General features: G+C 39.1%; 2 protein-coding genes across 8 annotated transcripts in view; one reads left to right on the top strand and one right to left on the bottom strand.

Moving 5' to 3' along the window:
- Window positions 1-21,891, bottom strand: part of gucy1a2 (guanylate cyclase 1, soluble, alpha 2) — a 188,046-nt gene that overhangs the window by 18,223 nt on the left and 147,932 nt on the right. The window lies entirely within an intron of this gene.
- Window positions 1-21,891, top strand: part of gria4a (glutamate receptor, ionotropic, AMPA 4a) — a 123,153-nt gene that overhangs the window by 30,913 nt on the left and 70,349 nt on the right. For all 7 annotated transcript variants that reach the window (XM_077207123.1, XM_077207126.1, XM_077207121.1 and 4 more), the window contains exons 3-4: window positions 2,229-2,468; window positions 18,583-18,767. In XM_077207123.1, the coding sequence (XP_077063238.1) occupies window positions 2,229-2,468; window positions 18,583-18,767 (425 nt within the window). The remainder of the gene's footprint in view (window positions 1-2,228; window positions 2,469-18,582; window positions 18,768-21,891) is intronic.

Genomic DNA, 21,891 nt, shown 5'->3' with positions numbered 1-21,891 from the left:
ACTAATTGGTCTGTTGATGAATCACACAGTACATTATGATGGAGAAATTCATATTACTTTTCATCATCAATAATTCCAGAGGGATGGATGTTTTTCACATAGATGTTCATCTTTTTATCAATATTTCACGAATGCTTTAGAGAGACGAAATTGAGTTTCTGAGAAAGACTGTTGTGATAGTGACAAATAAAAGAGGAGCGCAAGAACAGTGTGTTTGATCCTGCAGTGAAAAACTAGAGTATGTCATTCATAGAAAGCGACAGAAAACGCAACGTTTTAAACTTACATCAAAGAACTGACAGACAAACTGTGTGAGTGTGTGTGTGAGTGCATGCGTGTGAATGTGTGTGTGTGTGTGTTTGACTCCTTTGAAGATTAAACACTGACTACGGAAGTCTGTTTCTTTCACTCTCTCTCAGAAAAACATGGTAAAATGTGTTTATTATTGAACTTAAATCTTACGAAACCTGTCAAGAACAGTCATGTTTCACCTCAAAATCAAAAGAAGAAAAAGAAGAAAATATATTTTGTATGAAGACAATTATTCCTATTGAAGCTTACTGTAAGATTTCTGCCATTTGACAATTTTTTAAAGGAATATTAAACAATTTTGCTATGTAATGTAATTCAAAAACTACATTGTAATGTATAGTATGTGTGATAATATATATACACACACACACACACACAGAGCCTAAAACTAACTTTTTGCTGGTGGCTTAAGAAAATTTACCGTCCATAATTAAAAAAAAAAAAAATAGAATATTTAGAAAATATATTTTGTATGAAGACAAATATTCCTATTGTAGCTTACTGTAAGATTTCAAATGAATATTAAACAATAATGCAATGTAATGTAATTTAAAAAACTACATTGTAATGTATAGTATGTGTGACACACACACACACACACACACACACACAGAGCATAAAACTAACTTTTTGCTTTTTTTGGAAACCGTTTTTGCAAAAACAGGCAGTTTTGACACCAAAATTTTAGATACCAGTGAAAATTCACAATTCTCTGTTCCAGTTTTAATACCACTACTAAACTAGTAATATACACTAATATACATTTTAAACATTACCATTAAACTGCTACTTGTCTTTGAATAAAGTATGAATTACACTGAACTACAGGTGTGTGTTTGTGTGGTGTGTTTCTACAGGTGTGTGTGTGTGTGTGTTACACTTGTCTTGAATTAAACTGAATAAAGTGATACGATGTAAAATAACACTGCATAGTCCTCACTATATAAATTAAACAGATTAATCATTATTAAAGTTACGAAAGTTATTGAGCTAAGAGCAGCGGGTGATTTGACTAACATTAAAAACACAGACAGCAGCGGGAATGTATTTATGTGATCACTTTATAGAGTGAGCTATATTTGAAAATTGCAATGAAATAAATGCTGTTTTATAAGCGAAATCATGAAGAATTTTTTTATATTTCAATATTTTATCTGCAAACAATTATGTTGCTGTAGTGAAACTGAAAGCCATTCAATGATTCAGAATCAGATTTAATTAAAGGTGCAATGTGTAATATTTCTGAGGATCTATTGTCAGAAATGCAATATAAGATCCATAACTATGTTTTCAGTGGTGTATAAAGACCTTGCATAATGAACCGTTATGTTTTTATTACCTTAGAATGAGACATAACCGCGGGCGCCCCCGACTATGGAGGTCGACATATTGTGTCGTCATGTTTCTACGGTGGCTCTAAACAGACAAATGCGTTTCGTTATTATGTTGATCTTCGTGCAAGGAAGCAAGCTTAGTTCAGCGAATAAAACACTGACACAATGATGAACAAGTAACAATAATATTCGCAATAACATATAGTTTTACTGAATAATTAAGTAAACATAATTTCTTAATTTATCCTTGTAAAGAAACCTCATTGCTGAACTGGCTACTCTCTGCTGTCTCAGACGATGACATCACTTCCTGTCGGCCACCGTAACTTTTGTTGGTTGCAATTCGTAACCTCACCACTAGATGTCGCTAAAAATCACACACTGCACCTTTAAAAAAAACATTTATATCTAAGAAGTGACTATTAATCTGGTTTATTTCTGATGGTTTTGTTTTGGCTAGTAGAGGTTCTGAATGGCTGGTAACTTAAAAATGTATTTTCAAACTTTCAAACCACTGTGTGTATTATGTTTGTCTTTCTTTCTTGTTCTCTGCTGTGTGACATGTTCTCTGTGCACTTACAGTCTGTTCGCAGTATTCCCGAGGAGTGTTCGCGATCTTCGGCCTGTACGACAAGCGCTCGGTCCACACGTTGACGTCGTTCTGCAGTGCGTTGCACATCTCTCTGGTGACGCCCAGTTTCCCTGCCGAGGGAGAGACTCAGTTCGTGCTACAGCTCCGTCCCTCCATCCGGGGGGCGCTAATGAGTCTTCTCGACCACTACGACTGGAACCGCTTCGTGTTCCTGTACGACACCGACAGAGGTAAGGAGCGCCAGAAACACATTCATCAAACATATCAAAGTAGGATTTATGGCTTTGTGTTAGCCTTAAACTCATCAGGGGCTCGTAGTTCAACAAACCAAACCAGTCAACTTTCTCTGATCCTGAGTTTATGCATAACTATATTGTCTGCTGAATATTAAGAGAAAAACCATGAAGATTTTGAACACATTTCAAATCTGACATTTATTTAAAAGTATGTTCACTTACAGTGTACTTACCTAAGAAAATACTTGTAATATAAGGTAACTACATGGGTTAAGGTTAGGTTCAGGGTTAGTACCTAGTTATTATTAAACAGTTATTGTAACTACTATAATAAGTACATATTTACATGGGAAACAGGACTGTAAATTAAAGTGTGTTTTGGTAACACTTTATTTTACAGTGTTCTTGTTACATATGTTACATGTAATTACCATAGTAATAACAGTAAATTATGCAGTATAATTACATGCAACTAACCCTCAACCAAACCCTAATCCTACACTAACCCTATAGTAAGTACATGTAGTTGCTTAATATTACTCAGAACTTAATTATATAATTACACTGTAACAATGACAACCCTTTATTGTCATTGTTACAGTGTAACCCTTTATTTTAGGGTGTCCATATTACAATGTAATTATACATTTAATAACTGAGTAATAATAATTAACTACATGTACTTACTATCGTGTTAGGTTTGGGGTTAGTTGCATGTGATTATGCATAATTTATAGTTAGTACTACAGTAATTACATGTAACATGTGTAACAAGGACACTGTAAAATAAAATGTTACCCAAGTAATTTTAAAGCTATAATGGCGAATTATGCCGGATAGCAAAAAATGCATAATTTTGTTGATTTTGCGTAGTATTCAGCGATCGTGGACTCGCGGAAAACTGGAGGGACTCTTTGATGTTACATCGGGATACATGAGCATCATTCTGATTCATCACCAATGACTTATTGACTATAAATTAGTCAAACGTTTCTTTTAAATATTTTTGGGATCAACACCAGAATTTCTTCTGTGAATATCGAAGACATAAATCTATAAAAGACAGACTGATAAACATATAAACAAATGATTATAAATATGCTAAAGCTTAAATCTACACAATTATACCTTCACAAATACACTCTTAAAAATGAAGGTTCTTTATTGGTATCGATGGTTCCATGAAGAGATCCACGGAACCTTCCATTCCACGAAAGGTTCTTTTTAGAATGTTCACTGGAAGCTTCTTTTAAACCTAAAACAGGCAATGTAACTCACGAGATACATAGTTTTATTGTCTTTTTTGGGGCATAAGAACGATTTTTTCATCAAATTCTTTTATCTCTTATGACAGCCTAGTCGGTCTTGAGTATGCTGGTCACATAATTTGCTTCAAATTTTTTGTGATGAATTAGTCAGCCTGACCTAAATCCAACATGGCTGCCAGTGGTGCAGAACATTCAGATTTTGAGATAAGTAAATATATATTAAACTTACTTTTCTTCTGAAAACAAAAAACAAAACAATACTGCTAACATTAATTGTGAACATTGTCTTAAGGTGCTGAAAGAGAAAATGAAGTAATATGTTGTTCATGTTGTTATTTAGCATGAAATGTATGTAACTCCTGAGACACGTTGCCTGTTTAGGGTATAAAAAAGGGATTAAACTAGCTCTATTTAAAATGCACTATTCATGTTGTAATGTCTGTCTGTGTTCCCCCGGTCTTTGTGCTTTTGGTTCAGTCCTGTTCAGTTTTCCCGCTCCTCGTTTGTGTTCATGTATACCACGCCCCCTTGTTATCTTGTTTAGCTTGTTTGGCCTTGTATTTAAGCCCTGTGTTTCAGTCCAGTCTTTGTGAGTTCTTGTTGTTGTACCTTGATGTTGGTGGTTCTGTTCCTGAGTCTTGTGCCCTAGCCAGAGTCTTTATGTAGTTTGAGTTTATTAAATAAAGTGTGCTGCAATTGGATCCTACTTCCTCCTTGCTTCCACCTCATCGTGACAGAAGAACTCACCGCCAATGGATCCAGCAGTTGTTAGCAACCAGGCTTTAAGGAAATTCCTATCATCTCTGTCTCAAGATGGCCAGCCCTTGGAGAGGTATGTGAGGGACTTTTTGGCGTGTTGTCATCTGGGAGCGCTAAATGACGCCCAGCTCGTGGACCTGTTTTGTAGCGGGCTGGATTGGCACATCGCTCAAGTGATGCCGGAGGATCATACTGGCTGGACCCTGAAAGGGTTTGTTGATCTGGCCCTTTCCTTGGGCGGTTCGGCACTTGCAGAGCCTGAGTTTCCCCGCGTCACGCCAGTCAGCGGGTCTGACACCGGATTGGTCTATGGGCGTTCAGGGCTGATGTCCAGCTTGGCAGATTCCCCGCTAAGGTCCGTACGGTCTGCAAGGATCACCGTCCTGCCTGAATCTCGTCCCGTCAAACCAGTTCCAGAGCCCGTCCAGCCAGAGACCGTCCAGCCAGAGACCGTCCAGCCAGAGCCCGTCCAGCCAGAGCCCGTCCAGCCAGAGCCCGTCCAGCCAGAGCCCGTCCAGCCAGAGCCCGTCCAGCCAGAGCCCGTCCAGCCAGAGCCCGTCCAGCCAGAGCCCGTCCAGCCAGAGCCCGTCCAGCCAGGGACCGTCCAGCCAGAGACCGTCCAGCCAGAGACTGTTCTCGTCACGTCTTCCCAGTCAGAGACTGATCACGCCACGCATGCGCCGCCTGAGCCCTCAGTGACCGCAACACTAGCCATTATGGCCACTTGAGCAGGTGTCCGCTGATCCTGCGCCAGAGCCCGCTGATCCTGCGCCAGAGCCCGCTGATCCTGCGCCAGAGCCCGCTGATCCTGCGCCAGAGCCCGCTGATCCTGCGCCAGAGCCCGCTGATCCTGCGCCAGAGCCCGCTGATCCTGCACCAGAGCCCGCTGATCCTGCGCCAGTCCTGTTCAGCCCAGAGTTTCCTTCACCGCTGGTCCTGCCCAGCCTAAAGCCCTCTTCACCGCTGGTTCTGCCTCTTTCTCCTGAGCCGGTGCCTTCTCCAGGCTACGACCCCGTAGCTACCCCCAAGAATTTTTTGGGGGGGGGCAGTAGGCCACCACCATGGCCACCCGAAGGGTCCTCTCCAGCATGGCCGCCCGAAGGGTCTTCACCGCCGTGGCCGCCCGAAGGGTCTTCACCGCCGTGGCCGCCCGAAGGGTTTTCACCGCCGTGGCCGCCCGAAAGGTCTTCACCGCCGTGGCCGCCCGAAGGGTCTTCACCGCCGTGGCCGCCCGAAGGGTCTTCACCGCCGTGGCCGCCCGAGGGGTCTTCACCGCCGTGGCCGCCCGAGGGGTCCGACAGCTCCGCCCTGGACGCCCGAGGGTCCGACAGCTCCGCCCTGGACGCCCGAGGGTCCGACAGCTCCGCCCTGGACGCCCGAGTGTCCGACAGCTCCGCCCTGGACGCCCGAGGGTCCGACAGCTCCGCCCTGGACGCCCGAGGGTCCGACAGCTCCGCCCTGGACGCCCGAGGGTCCGACAGCTCCGCCCTGGACGCCCGAGGGTCCGACAGCTTCGCCCTGGATGCCCGAGGGTCCACAGCCTGCTCCGCCCTGGTCACGCCCTCAGCCTGCTCCGCCGTGGCCTCGCCCTCAGCCTGCTCCGTCGTGGACACGCCCACAGCCTGCTCCGCCCTGGCAGTCTGTTCGTCCAGCTCCGCCCATGTTCCATGGCCCAGGTCCGCCATCGCAAGACCCCGGTCCCGTTCCCTGCACGGACCTGGCCCGCCATCCCTCCCCCGGGACCGCCTCCGCTCCACCACCCTCCCGAACTATGTCTCTAGTTTTGATGGGCGTCGGGAGCCGCCCATAGAGGGGGGGCTATGTTGTAATGTCTGTCTGTGTTCCCCCGGTCTTTGTGCTTTTGGTTCAGTCCTGTTCAGTTTTCCCGCTCCTCGTTTGTGTTCATGTATACCACGCCCCCTTGTTATCTTGTTTAGCTTGTTTGGCCTTGTATTTAAGCCCTGTGTTTCAGTCCAGTCTTTGTGAGTTCTTGTTGTTGTACCTTGATGTTGGTGGTTCTGTTCCTGAGCCTTGTGCCCTAGCCAGAGTCTTTATGTAGTTTGAGTTTATTAAATAAAGTGTGCTGCAATTGGATCCTGCTTCCTCCTTGCTTCCACCTCATCGTGACAATTCAAACTTAAATGATTATAATTCAAGAATGCTTTGAGATATAGACCTAAGTTTGTTCTTGTTTTAAAGAAAACAGTCAGCAGATTATTGCTGAAGTGAAGGCACTTCAAAAAAATTAAAGTATGAAAAAGGTATGGAAGTTTAAACTTACATTAAATCAAATATACTATACTTAATATTTTTTATTTTTTATAAAATATGTATTTTACAAAATATCTTTTACTATAAAATTACTATAAAATCAAAACCATATATCTAACCAAGTTGTGTTCCAAATTTGAAGTTGATGTCACAAAAATTGAAGTTCCCATGAGATTTAGTTTAGGCATAATACTAAAAATAGCCACCGGGTGACTTACATTCCATTGAATTTAATTGTATGCATTCTGCCATAACAAATGAATACATTTCTGTCCAAATATCACTTCTGTCACAAAATATGGAACCTTGAGACTCAAACCTTTCTGACAATATGTGTTTTGTCAAGATTAGAAAAGGTTTTGATAATAAATTATTAAACATGACGATGCCCAAAAGGGGAGGAGCCCGATAAAATAATTTAGAGTACCGTTTCTATGGTAACACAACGTCCAATTTCAAAACGGGTTACACAGGCTGAATCTTGAGTTCGTAAGCTTTCGAATGATATATCATTTCTCAACATTAGATCAGGTGAAGTATGGGATATAGTTGTTTTAAACATGCAGTGGCAGTAACAGTTAACAGTTCACATTGGTCCTTTTTTATACCCTAATCAGGCAATGTGTCTCAGGAGACACAACTCATAAAATCCAAAATATATAAAAAAATTTAAAAATTCTTTTGGATATGTTTAATTTAAAGTCAGATGATATAAAAAATGACATGAAATTATTTTTTGCTTAGCATTTTCCACTCTTGCCTGTTTAAGGGTTAAAAGCCAAAAAATGCTTCTTCTATGTCGAGAAGCCTGTTTTGGAGCCTTTTTTTGTAAAAGTGCGCACACATTTGTAGCACAGCTGCGGTCTAATTCTCTTGTCTGGCATCATTGGGAGTCCTGGAGTGAGGCTAGACCTGTCTGTGTGAGTCAGGCCTTTCAGAACAGCAGAATTTCTTGATGTAGTTTGCCAGGCTGCAGTTGGCTCTTCTTCGGCCCAGTTTAAGCCCAGCGTTGGGCCACTGAAGGCCCGAGATCTCCCTCCTGCTGTTCAGTGGTCAGTGGAGCGTAAACACGGGCCGCTAGCCAGTCATTCGTGATCTCCTGCTTAACGGCGAGAAAGAGAAGCTGATGGATCTACTCGCATCCGCTTCATTCTCTTCATCTCCTCTCTCCATTAATAAGTGCTGAGGCTTGAATTTGACCCCTAGTCTTTCAATACAAGTTGCTTTATCTGAGGAACGACGCAGCAATGTTTTTCCAGTCAATTTTGCTTGTTTTTTTGTTGATTCCCTGCGGTTTATCCGGCTCGGAGACATTGCGTTGACCTCACACCTCCGTCGGCAGATCTGCATTGCGGAAACATCCCCCTCCGCTAAAACGTCTCTGATCGCTCGCTAGCACACATGTGAAACGGCTAATCGCGGGGGAACGTCCGGCTTGTCTAGAGACGTTAGCGTCACTGGCAGCGGTGATATAGTCAGGATGCTTGTGGAAAAGAGAAATCTATTCATTTGATTCTCAGCTGATTAAACATAAATGAACACTACATTCTTTCATTAAACTCTTTTATTCAGCTAAAAGCTGCCCTTTTGGCCAGGACTTTACTGAGACTTTAGGTGTAAAACAACAAACAACAGTTTGTCTTGTAGCTTGATTAACACGGGAAAGCTTATTAAAAATACACTTTTACATTCATACAGAAAACAGTAATGAAATTAGCAGAAATGTCTTTGGTGTGTGAGATATTCACAAAAAATTATATCTCAATATTTTATGGGATATTGTTGATGGCTTTTAAAAGGAGCTTCCAGTGAACATTCTAAAAAGAACCTTTTGTGGAATGGAAGGTTCCGTGGATCTCTTCATGGAACCATCAATGCCAATAAAGAACCTTCATTTTTAAGTGTGTATTTGTGGTATAATTGTGTAGATTTAAGCTTTAGTATATTTATATTCATTTGTTATTAGACGCTTATTAGTTTTAGTTTTCATATTCGTCATGTTAGTTCACAGCAGTGACAGAAATTAACTTTTGTTACCCTAAATTGATTCCAGGGCCATTTTTACCATTAAAAGATAATTTTTATAGATGTATGCATTATCGTTTTTGTCAGATTTTTTACATATTGTTAACAAATTAAGTCATCAACAAAATCAATTTTTGCACTGCAGAAGTGGCACGGAAGCTGCAAGCTGCTAAAGCAGTATTTACAATTGCATAAATACTGCTATGTGACCAATGTTTTAAACACAATATTTTGATATATATGTATTTATAAACATTTTTGTTTTAAATAAAATGCTTTAAATATAAAACTAAAACCTTGAGAGTCATTGGGCCCTATCTTGCACCCAGCGCAATTGACTTTGTACACCGACGCATGTATCATTCGTATTTTGCACCCGCGCAAAGCGGACTTTTCCCTCCACAGACGCATGCCGGCAAACTAGGGAATGAACTTGCGCTCCCTGGGCGGTTCAGCGCTAAAAAGGAGGCGTGTTCCGGCGCAAACAATCCCTGGTGCTATTTTACAGTTCCAGAAAAGAATTGCGCCACTGACCAGAAAAAACCTAGTCTAAAGTCAGTGGCGCGTTCCGCGTACATTCAGATGCTATTTAAGGCGCGCATGCTTGGCCATAATACAGAGTGTGAACAACGCGCATACACTGTAGATGATTCTCTCATCTACACAGATGCATTTAACTTTTTGCAAATGATACATTATTATAAGGAAAAATATTAAAACACGAGGGAAATCATTGTTGTGTCCATGACGATGGGAAAAATAGGCATAAAGCTTACACATTTACCCAAATTATTATATGCATGTTTAACCGAAGCTAATTTGGGTGGGTTTGTCCCATCCCCAATGTCACTTCTCTTTCTTTTACGGCCCTGACGAGAACATCGATCTCCTCGCCTGAGAACCGATTCTGAAGCGCACCTCGTTCATCATGCTCTTAAAGGGAATGTGATATAAAGCTCTTATTGGTTTGTTTCCCGTTACGCCCAAACCACACCTATGAATAATGAAGCTACTTCAGACCAACCCCTTTTAGATTTGCGTCGAGCGCAAGAGTCATTTATCCCGCCGGTTAAATAGCAACAGCGCCGAGATCCGCCCACAAAGTTACTTGCGCTTTGCGCTTGACACTTGCGTTTTGGACCGTTAAAATAGGGCCCATAGAGTCATTCATCCAAGTGATTCATTCAAACGGTTGATTTATTCAGGAATTGATTTATGAATGGATCGTTCAAAAATGCTGGGTTGTTTTAACCCAATTTTGGGTCAAATATGGACAAAAAATATTAAATTACATTTTTAACCCAATGTTTGAGTTTGTCCATATTTGACCCAAAATTTATTAAAACAACCCAGCATTTTTTTTTTTAGAGTGTATGTGTTGCTACAATTGTTCTGTGTCTTTAAATGATTTAAAGCAACAGCAAAAAAGTGAACAATCTCTTCACGAATGATCACTACAGCCCCGTGTATGTTAGTGGACGTCCTTCAATACATAATAATCCTCTTTATTTGCATTGTCGTGCCATTATAACAGCACTGGAATCCGCTCGGCTGGCAAGTGTTAACAGCACAGTTAAACTAAAATCTCCAGTTACAGGCCCAGTGTAACTGACAAAGCCCTCGGTTCTGGCACGCTCACTTTAGCAGAGAAACTAGCCATCTGGAATGGACATGCTTGACCAGAAATTGGTTCTGCGTGAGCCTAGTGGTTTAACACTTTTGGCCAGTTTCTCACAACTGCTTTTCTTTACGAACACTGACTTTACACTGTCGGTAAACTCTCACCGGGAGCAACACAAGCCTTGAGTTTCAGAGAAACCCAGTCGCAATCTGACCCGTCAAAGGCCCTGTTTACACCTGGTATTAAGAAGCATTTTGATCGATCGGATCACCAGTCGCCTTTTCGCCTTTCTTTGCCTTCGTCGCCATTGGCTTGCTTAGTTGGGGACATTTCATTTTATATTTAACAATATTATTACAACATTATTATCCTGTTATCTTCTTTGAAACAATCTGTATTGTAAAAAGTGCTCTATAAATAAAGGTGACTTGACTTGACAAGTGGATGACACTAAATACAGGTGTAAACGAGGTCTATAAGGTTTTGAGCTTGATCCTTAGGAAGTCGTAAACACACTCGACCGGATTGCATTCGTAGTGTAAATGCTCATGTGATTGAATGTGTTCAAACAGCCACTAAACACCGTCTCCTCTCCTTCTACTGATCTAACGCTGAACATTATAGGAAGAGCAATAGCCAGACGGGGTTTAAACTGGAGACTGGAGACACAAGTTTGGTTGAAGAGGAAAAATGTACCAATCACAATGTTCTCTCATCATTCCTGATGTCTAACACACACTCACAGCGTTCGGCTGATCTCGCGTCAGTCAGAGCAGAAACTAAAGCTGATGTTCTCAGTGTGTTTCTCTGTCACCTCCGGTCCTGTTCATGTGTAAATAAGCTTATTTCGTCCATTAGATTGAAAGATATAAAAGAACCTGATATATTTACCCGCCCATAGACTCTCCCATTGAAAAAATCAGGACAGAAGTGTTTGAAAGTGGACAAAAGAGAGGGATTAAGACACCAGGTGTGAACGGGAATGTGTCTCTCTCGTCTACTTGTGATCCGATCAACCAAACGCATATTAATATCAGCTGTAAACAGGGCTAAAGTCCCTCAGATCTTTATTCTTGGCCATTTCTCCTGCGTCCAACATGTTGATCACAAGAACTGATTGTTCGCTCACCATCTAATCTAGCCAGACCTTAATATGTGGCCTTGTTAGGAGATGATCAATGATATTTGCTTATGCATGCCTGTATAAATTCACATACTGTGTACAGTACACACACGACATGATGAGAGGAAAGCAGTCCGTTCTGTTCACACACAGACTGAGGTTTGTGTACAGAGGATTCTCCAGGTCTCTGTTGGCAGTCTGTGTTTACTCACAGGACAGCTGGTGCTTATTATTGTGTGTGTGTGTGTCTGTGTGTGTGTGTGTGTGTGTGTGTGTGTGTGTGTGTGTGTGTGTGTGTGTGTGTGTGTGTGTGTGTGTGTGTGTGTGTGAGAGAGAGCTCATGGTCATCTGTGTGGTCATCACAGACTTGTGTGTGTGTGTTGTGGTTTGTGTAATATGTGTTGCTCTGAAAAAAAAAACACATTCAGACGCTGCATTTGTCGTGATGTCCAAAGTCCTGCGGTGCGACTAAGGGCCAATTTAAAGGACATCTGTTGCTCTTGGCCGACATAACTGGCACACCGAGGCAGAACACACACGAGACATTTGGACAGGAGATGAAGCCAGAGCACACACACGCAAACACACACACACACACACACACACACACACACACACACACACACACACACACACACACACACACACACACACACACACACACACACACACACACACACACACACACACACACACACACACACACACACACTTGTAGAAACACACTACGCACACACACATACACACACACAAAGCTCTAGAAACAACACACACACACACACACACACACACACCTGTAGAAACACAACACACACCTGTAGAAACACACACCTGTAGAAACACACACGCGTAGAAACACACCACATACTCACCTATAGAAACACACAAAGACACACCTTTAGAAACACACCACACACACACGCGCGCAAACACACACCTTATGAAACACACCACACACACACGCGCGCACACACGCACGCACGCACGCACGCACGCACGCACGCACGCACGCACGCACGCACGCACACACACACACACACACACACACACACACACACACACACACTCTGGAAAGGTGAATTCAAAAGTGACAGTAAAGACATTTATAATGTTACAAAAGATTATATTTCAAATAAATGCTGTTCTTTTGAACTTTCTATTCATCAAAGAATCTTGAAAATCAAAGAAAAATAAAATGTATCAATTTCCACAGAAATATGAACTGTTCTCAACATTAATAATAATCACAAATGTTTCTTGAGCATCAAATCATCATATTAGACTGATTTCTGAAGGATCATGTGACACTGAAGACTGGAGTAATGATGCTGAAAATTCTGCTTTGATCACAGGAATAAATTACACTTTAACATATATTCACATAGAAAACACTTATTTTATATTGTAAAAATATTTCAAAATTTATTTACTGTATTTTTGATCAAATAAATGCAGCCTTGATGAGCAGAAGAGACTTCTTTCAAATCAATATAAAAAAGCTTAATTATTTCAAACCTTTGACCGGTAGTATAGATCTTTTATGTATCAACTTTGTTTCCCATTTTTATTTAATACAGACTCAAATGTATGGAAGCTTGTTCCGCCACAGAATAAAATATTTTAAAAGATAATTACGACTTTTTATCTAACAATTGCAAGTTTACATCTCATCTCTGACTTTATTTCTCAGAATTGCGAGATATAGTCAGAATTGCAAGATAAAAAATCAGAATTGCGAGATATAGTCAGAATTGCGAGATATAAAGTCAGAATTGCGAGATATAAAGTCAGAATTGAATTGTATAAAGTCAGAATTGAATTGTATAAAGTCAGAATTGCGAGATAAAAAGTCAGAATTGTGAGATAAAATGTCAGAATTGCGAGATATAAAGTCAGAATTGCGAGATATAAAGTTAGAATTGCGAGATATAAAGTCAGAATTGCGAGATATAAAGTCAGAATTGCGTGATATAAAGTCAGAATTGCGAGATATAAAGTCAGAATTGCGAGATATAAAGTCAGAATTGCGAGATATAAGGTCAGAATTGCGAGATATAAAGGCAGACTTGCGAGATATAAAGTCAGAATTGAATGATATAAAGTCAGAATTGCAAGATAAAAAGTCAGAATTGCGAGATATAAAGTCAGAATTGTGAGATATAAAGTCAGAATTGTGAGATATAAAGTCAGAATTGCGAGATATAAAGTCAGAATTGCGAGATATAAAGTCAGAATTGCGAGATATAAAGTCAGAATTGCGTGATATAAAGTCAGAATTGCGAGATATAAAGTCAGAATTGCGAGATATAAAGTCAGAATTGCGAGATATAAAGTCAGAATTGCGTGATATAAAGTCAGAATTGCGAGATATAAAGTCAGAATTGCGTGATATAAAGTCAGAATTGCGAGATATAAAGTCAGAATTGCGAGATATAAAGTCAGAATTGCGAGATATAAAGTCAGAATTTCGAGATATAAAGTCAGACTTGCGAGATATAAAGTCAGAATTGAATGATATAAAGTCAGAATTGCGAGATAAAAAGTCAGAATTGCGAGATATAAAGTCAGAATTGCGAGATATAAAGTCAGAATTGTGAGATATAAAGTCAGAATTGCGAGATATAAAGTCAGAAATGCGAGATATAAAGTCAGAATTGCGTGATATAAAGTCAGAATTGCGAGATATAAAGTCAGAATTGCGAGATATAAAGTCAGAATTGCGAGATATAAGGTCAGAATTGCGAGATATAAAGGCAGAATTGTGAGATATAAAGTCAGAATTGCGAGATATAAAGTCAGAAATGCGAGATATAAAGTCAGAATTGCGTGATATAAAGTCAGAATTGCGAGATATAAAGTCAGAATTGAATGATATAAAGTCAGAATTGCGAGATAAAAAGTCAGAATTGCGAGATAAAAAGTCAGAATTGCGAGATATAAAGTCAGAATTGCGAGATATAAAGTCAGAATTGCGAGATATAAAGTCAGAATTGTGAGATATAAAGTCAGAATTGCGAGATATAAAGTCAGAAATGCGAGATATAAAGTCAGAATTGCGTGATATAAAGTCAGAATTGCGAGATATAAAGTCAGAATTGCGAGATATAAAGTCAGAATTGCGAGATATAAAGTCAGAATTGCGAGATATAAAGTTAGAATTGCGAGATATAAAGTCAGAATTGCGAGATATAAAGTCAGAATTGCATGATATAAAGTCAGAATTGCGAGATATAAAGTCAGAATTGCGAGATATAAAGTCAGAATTGCGAGATATAAGGTCAGAATTGCGAGATATAAAGGCAGACTTGCGAGATATAAAGTCAGAATTGCGAGATATAAAGTCAGAATTGCGAGATATAAAGTCAGAATTGCGAGATATAAAGTTAGAATTGCGAGATATAAAGTCAGAATTGCGAGATATAAAGTCAGAATTGCATGATATAAAGTCAGAATTGCGAGATATAAAGTCAGAATTGCGAGATATAAAGTCAGAATTGCGAGATATAAGGTCAGAATTGCGAGATATAAAGGCAGACTTGTGAGATATAAAGTCAGAATTGCGAGATATAAAGTCAGAAATGCGAGATATAAAGTCAGAATTGCGTGATATAAAGTCAGAATTGCGAGATATAAAGTCAGAATTGCGAGATATAAAGTCAGAATTGCGAGATATAAAGTCAGAATTGCGAGATATAAAGTTAGAATTGCGAGATATAAAGTCAGAATTGCGAGATATAAAGTCAGAATTGCATGATATAAAGTCAGAATTGCGAGATATAAAGTCAGAATTGCGAGATATAAAGTCAGAATTGCGAGATATAAGGTCAGAATTGCGAGATATAAAGGCAGACTTGCGAGATATAAAGTCAGAATTGAATTGTATAAAGTCAGAATTGAATTGTATAAAGTCAGAATTGCGAGATAAAAAGTCAGAATTGTGAGATAAAATGTCAGAATTGCGAGATATAAAGTCAGAATTGCGAGATATAAAGTTAGAATTGCGAGATATAAAGTCAGAATTGCGAGATATAAAGTCAGAATTGCGTGATATAAAGTCAGAATTGCGAGATATAAAGTCAGAATTGCGAGATATAAAGTCAGAATTGCGAGATATAAGGTCAGAATTGCGAGATATAAAGGCAGACTTGCGAGATATAAAGTCAGAATTGAATGATATAAAGTCAGAATTGCAAGATAAAAAGTCAGAATTGCGAGATATAAAGTCAGAATTGTGAGATATAAAGTCAGAATTGTGAGATATAAAGTCAGAATTGCGAGATATAAAGTCAGAATTGCGAGATATAAAGTCCGAATTGCGAGATATAAAGTCCGAATTGCGAGATATAAAGTCAGAATTGCGTGATATAAAGTCAGAATTGCGAGATATAAAGTCAGAATTGCGAGATATAAAGTCAGAATTGCGAGATATAAAGTCAGAATTGCGTGATATAAAGTCAGAATTGCGAGATATAAAGTCAGAATTGCGTGATATAAAGTCAGAATTGCGAGATATAAAGTCAGAATTGCGAGATATAAAGTCAGAATTGCGAGATATAAAGTTAGAATTTCGAGATATAAAGTCAGACTTGCGAGATATAAAGTCAGAATTGAATGATATAAAGTCAGAATTGCGAGATAAAAAGTCAGAATTGCGAGATAAAAAGTCAGAATTGCGAGATATAAAGTCAGAATTGCGAGATATAAAGTCAGAATTGCGAGATATAAAGTCAGAATTGTGAGATATAAAGTCAGAATTGCGAGATATAAAGTCAGAAATGCGAGATATAAAGTCAGAATTGCGTGATATAAAGTCAGAATTGCGAGATATAAAGTCAGAATTGCGAGATATAAAGTCAGAATTGCGAGATATAAGGTCAGAATTGCGAGATATAAAGTCAGAATTGCGAGATATAAAGTCAGAATTGTGAGATATAAAGTCAGAATTGCGAGATATAAAGTCAGAAATGCGAGATATAAAGTCAGAATTGCGTGATATAAAGTCAGAATTGCGAGATATAAAGTCAGAATTGAATGATATAAAGTCAGAATTGCGAGATAAAAAGTCAGAATTGCGAGATAAAAAGTCAGAATTGCGAGATATAAAGTCAGAATTGCGAGATATAAAGTCAGAATTGCGAGATATAAAGTCAGAATTGCGAGATATAAAGTCAGAATTGTGAGATATAAATTCAGAATTGCGAGATATAAAGTCAGAAATGCGAGATATAAAGTCAGAATTGCGTGATATAAAGTCAGAATTGCGAGATATAAAGTCAGAATTGCGAGATATAAAGTCAGAATTGTGAGATATAAAGTCAGAATTGCGAGATAAAAAGTCAGAATTGCGAGATAAAAAGTCAGAATTGCGAGATATAAAGTCAGAATTGAATGATATAAAGTCAGAACTGCGAGATAAAAAGTCAGAATTGCGAGATAAAAAGTCAGAATTGCGAGATATAAAGTCAGAATTGCGAGATATAAAGTCAGAATTGCGAGATATAAAGTCAGAATTGTGAGATATAAAGTCAGAATTGCGAGATATAAAGTCAGAAATGCGAGATATAAAGTCAGAATTGCGTGATATAAAGTCAGAATTGCGAGATATAAAGTCCGAATTGCGAGATATAAAGTCAGAATTGTGAGATATAAGGTCAGAATTGCGAGATATAAAGTCAGACTTGCGAGATATAAAGTCAGAATTGAATGATATAAAGTCAGAATTGCGAGATAAAAAGTCAGAATTGCGAGATATAAAGTCAGAATTGCGAGATATAAAGTCAGAATTGCGAGATGTTAAAGTCAGAATTGCGAGATATAAAGTCAGAATTGCGTGATATAAAGTCAGAATTGCGTGATATAAAGTCAGAATAGCGAGATATAAAGTCAGAATTGCGAGATATAAAGTCAGAATTGCGAGATATAAATTCAGAATTGCGAGATTTGCGTGATATAAAGTCAGAATTGCGTGATATAAAGTCAGAATTGCAAGATATAAAGTCAGAATTGCGAGATAAAAAGTCAGAATTGCGAGATAAAAAGTCAGAATTGCGAGATATGAAGTCAGAATTGCGAGATAAAAAGTCAGAATTGCGAGATAAAAAGTCAGAATTGAGAGATATAAAGTCAGAATTGCTAGATATAAAGTCAGAATTGCGAGATATAAAGTCAGAATTGCGTGATATAAAGTCAGAATTGCGTGATATAAAGTCAGAATTGCGTGATATAAAGTCAGAATTGCGAGATAAAAAGTCAGAATTGCGAGATAAAAAGTCAGAATTGCGAGATAAAAAGTCAGAATTGCAAGATATAAAGTCAGAATTGCGAGATAAAAAGTCACAATTGAGAGATATAAAGTCAGAATTGCGAGATATAAAGTCAGAATTGCGAGATATAAAGTCAGAATTGCGTGATAAAAAGTCAGAATTGCGAGATAAAAAGTCAGAATTGCGAGATAAAAAGTCAGAATTGCGAGATATAAAGTCAGAATTGCGTGATAAAAAGTCAGAATTGCAAGATAAAAAGTCAGAATTGCGAGAAAAAAAGTCAGAATTGAGAGATATAAAGTCAGAATTGCGAGATATAAAGTCAGAATTGCGAGATATAAAGTCAGAATTGCGTGATATAAAGTCAGAATTGCGTGATATAAAGTCAGAATTGCGAGATATAAAGTCAGAATTGCGAGATATAAAGTCAGAATTGCGAGATATAAAGTCAGAATTGCGAGATAAAAAGTCAGAATTGCGAGATAAAAAGTCAGAATTGCGAGATATAAAGTCAGAATTGCGAGATAAAAAGTCAGAATTGCGAGATAAAAAGTCAGAATTGCGAGATAAAGGGTGTAGACCTATTATCTTTTATAGGTAATTTTGTCTATTGTCGAGATATCTTCTAAAAATCTAAATTTCTAAGAGACATAAGAAAACGTGTCTGTCCGTCTATCAATGTCTATAACTGAGATAATAGCATTATACGCATGTTAAGGTAAAGATATACAGTAGCATGAGAACATACACACATGAGTGTTTCTTGTGTTCCTGCTAGGATACGCCATCCTGCAGGCCATCATGGAGAAGGCGGGTCAGAACGGCTGGCAGGTCAGCGCCATCTGTGTGGAGAATTTCAACGACGCCAGTTACCGACGGCTTCTGGAAGACCTGGACCGGCGGCAGGAGAAGAAGTTTGTTATCGACCTCGAGGCAGAACGACTCCAGATCCTTCTAGAGCAGGCGAGGACCTCAGCAAAAACAGTATAATATTAAAGTCCACAATGAAGACAACATTTACCCCATTTACTTTCTTCATAGTACACAACCATCCCGGTCATAATGTCAATGATTCATCTGTGCACGTTATTCCTAAAAAAAAAAAAACTACTAATCTAACTGATAAAGTTCAAAACAAGTGAACAGTCATTAATAAAATAAGAACAAATACACAAATTATAAGCAGAGACTAAATAACAAAGTCTAACTGTAGTAGGTGTGTGCTGTCACTTTAAGACCGAATGCACGGACCGAAAATACACGTCCAAATCATAGACTGAAAAAAAAGATGGATGATGCTCCTTCGTTCTCTTCCATTGGCGAGAAGTGATGCCGCCATTGTCCCGGTATGGCGCTGACATCTTGGGTCTTGAGTCTGCGCAGTTCCGATTTCGGGACCAGACATGAGCAGTAGTGAGCAGGAAGTAAAGCCGCGAAATCAACATCCTACTCTGGTCCCGCCCTCACTCTCACTGAATTAATCGTAAGCATATAATCTATAATTAATTATAGAAATTTAGATATTAAATTTAAAGCTCCAATCTCCTCAGTCCTCCAAAGATCCCCAAAAAAAGTCCGTTGTTGCTTCAGTGACTACTTTGCTCAGAGAACCTGTCAATCACAGCTGTCAATCATGTACGCCACAGATCCGTTTTTATAGCATCAAATAACTAACTAAAAACAAACTTATTTTAAAAACAAACACTTGAAATTACATTAGCGTGATGAAAACTACAGTAAATGACAGAAACTATCTTTGGAAAAAAGATATGTGAAGTGTAATTTAATTGTTTAGTTTGTCTCACGTCCCATTGAATAACATGGGGAGGCGGGGTTTATGAGCTATACTAGGACCGGTCACCGGGGGGCGATCGAGACGCTTTGGCTTCACTTTTCAGGGCTTGTGCGGCACACTTGGTCCAAATTTTAAACTTTCACTTTATGATGGTTAAATTTAGCTAAATATGCACACATTTAAAAATATATAAAAATTTTGCTAAATGACTGAAATTATTCTACAATATATTTATGTAATTCAAATATATATGTTATGCTTTTAGAATATTTAGACATTTATGAATATTATAAAGTGTAAACATTAATATTTAAATATTTCTAAAAAATGTAAATATTTAAAAACAGTTTTATAATATAATTTTTTTTTGCTAAATGACATTGAAATTATTCAACAATTTCTTTTACATTTAATATTATATAGATTTTTTTTAATATTTAGACATCTAAAAATATATTTCAAAAAAATTGTAAAGTGTAAAAATGTAAATATTTAAATATTTCTAGTATTTTTAAATATTTAAAAACATAATTTATGATGTTTTTAAATGTATATAGGGCTGCAAGCGCTTTCAGCCGTTTTGCTTAATGACATTGAAATTGTTTAGCAATAAATAAATAAAAATAAATAAATATATACGATTTTTAAATATTTAGACAATTAAAAATATATTTTTAAAAAATCGTTTTGTCGTTTTGCTTACTCACACCAGACTTCTCAACTAGTGTCATGTCAACAAACCTAAAGGTGCACAATGATTGACAGGCAGATAGCCGTTCTGATTGGCTATAATAGCACAGGCCGCCTCCCACACTCATTTGTTGCTGTTTTCAGAGCCTATGACTGTCACAGCCACACACACACACAAAACCTATTCCAGTAATATCCGTCAGGTAGCAGGAATAGTTTATGGTTGGCACTCCAGAATACTAAATGGCTTACAGCACCTTTAAAGGAAAGGCATAAAAACACAAATCACAGAGAGCAGGAGGGATCACAGAGCGAGACGAACGATCAGTGCTTTCTTTCTCGCCTGCGATTTGTTATTTCCTCCGTGCCGCTCTGATCCCTCCTCTCTGTTCTCTCTGTTCCTCACACACTCTGCCTGTCATGTGCAGTGAAACTCACAGTCACACGATGTACGGAGAGACAGAGAGACGAGAGCACAAGACTGCTGCCAAACAACCTGAAGCCGACACATCACAGCGAGCCGAGCTGAAGTTAAAGCAACGTCGCCTTTTTTAAACCCGCTTTGTATTGTTAAAATGCAGTGGGGATTTCTTTAAGACTGCAAGAGAAGCTCGACTTCCTCTATAATGTCAAAAAATTAATGGTCAAATATCAGTGGCGGCAGCTGGTCTTTCAAAGAGGGGAAGCTCATTTTCGGCCTACATCATAAAAATTGTTCATTTATTTATACTTAAATATATATATATATATATATATATATATATATATATATATATATATATATACACACACTGTATGAATTAATTAACAAACGATCTAAAAAAAGAGCCCGGAGTCCAGCCCCGCCCACTCCTCCATTCTCCCCAGACCCTCCAATCATCACTCAGAAGCCCGGAGTCCAGCCCCGCCCACTCCTCCATTCTCCCCAGACCCTCCAATCATCACTCAGAAGCCCGGAGTCCAGCCCCGCCCACTCCTCCATTCTCCCCAGACCCTCCAATCATCACGCAGAAGCCCGGAGTCCAGCCCCGCCCACTCCTCCATTCTCCCCAGACCCTCCAATCATCACGCAGGAGCCCGGAGTCCAGCCCCGCCCACTCCTCTATTCTCCCCAGACCCTCCAATCATCACGCAGAAGCCCGGAGTCCAGCCCCGCCCACTCCTCTATTCTCCCCAGACCCTCCAATCATCACGCAGGAGCCCGGAGTCCAGCCCCGCCCACTCCTCCATTCTCCCCAGAGAAGCTGAGCGTCCGTGGGCGGGAAATAATTAAAGATTTATCCAATGACTGTCTAGTTTCAAAGCACTGAAAAAAAATGTTCAAAGCAGCGCCATTGAAGTCAATGGAAGCTCGTCTTCAACAGGGAAATGCAATGTGACTGCGGGAATGAATGAGAAGGAAATTGAGTCAGCCGATCTGCTATATGTATAGATGTTTTTAATATTGTCTCATCTTTGGCAGCAGGAATATTAATCTGCTGTCACTTTAAGAGCTGAGGCACGGATCCATTATACTGTTTTATAGCAAATATACTTGTGTTTATGTGCTGCACTTTGGGCGTGAGCAGAAAATCCGCGGGAATTAGTAAAATTATGCTCAAT

Source organism: Siphateles boraxobius, unplaced genomic scaffold, assembly GCF_051911475.1.
Source record: "Siphateles boraxobius isolate OS27281-9 unplaced genomic scaffold, OSU_SipBor_1 6, whole genome shotgun sequence".
Classification (NCBI taxonomy): domain Eukaryota; kingdom Metazoa; phylum Chordata; class Actinopteri; order Cypriniformes; family Leuciscidae; genus Siphateles; species Siphateles boraxobius.
Note: the sequence above shows the minus strand (reverse complement) of the source record. Positions and strands in the feature narration are given on the sequence as shown.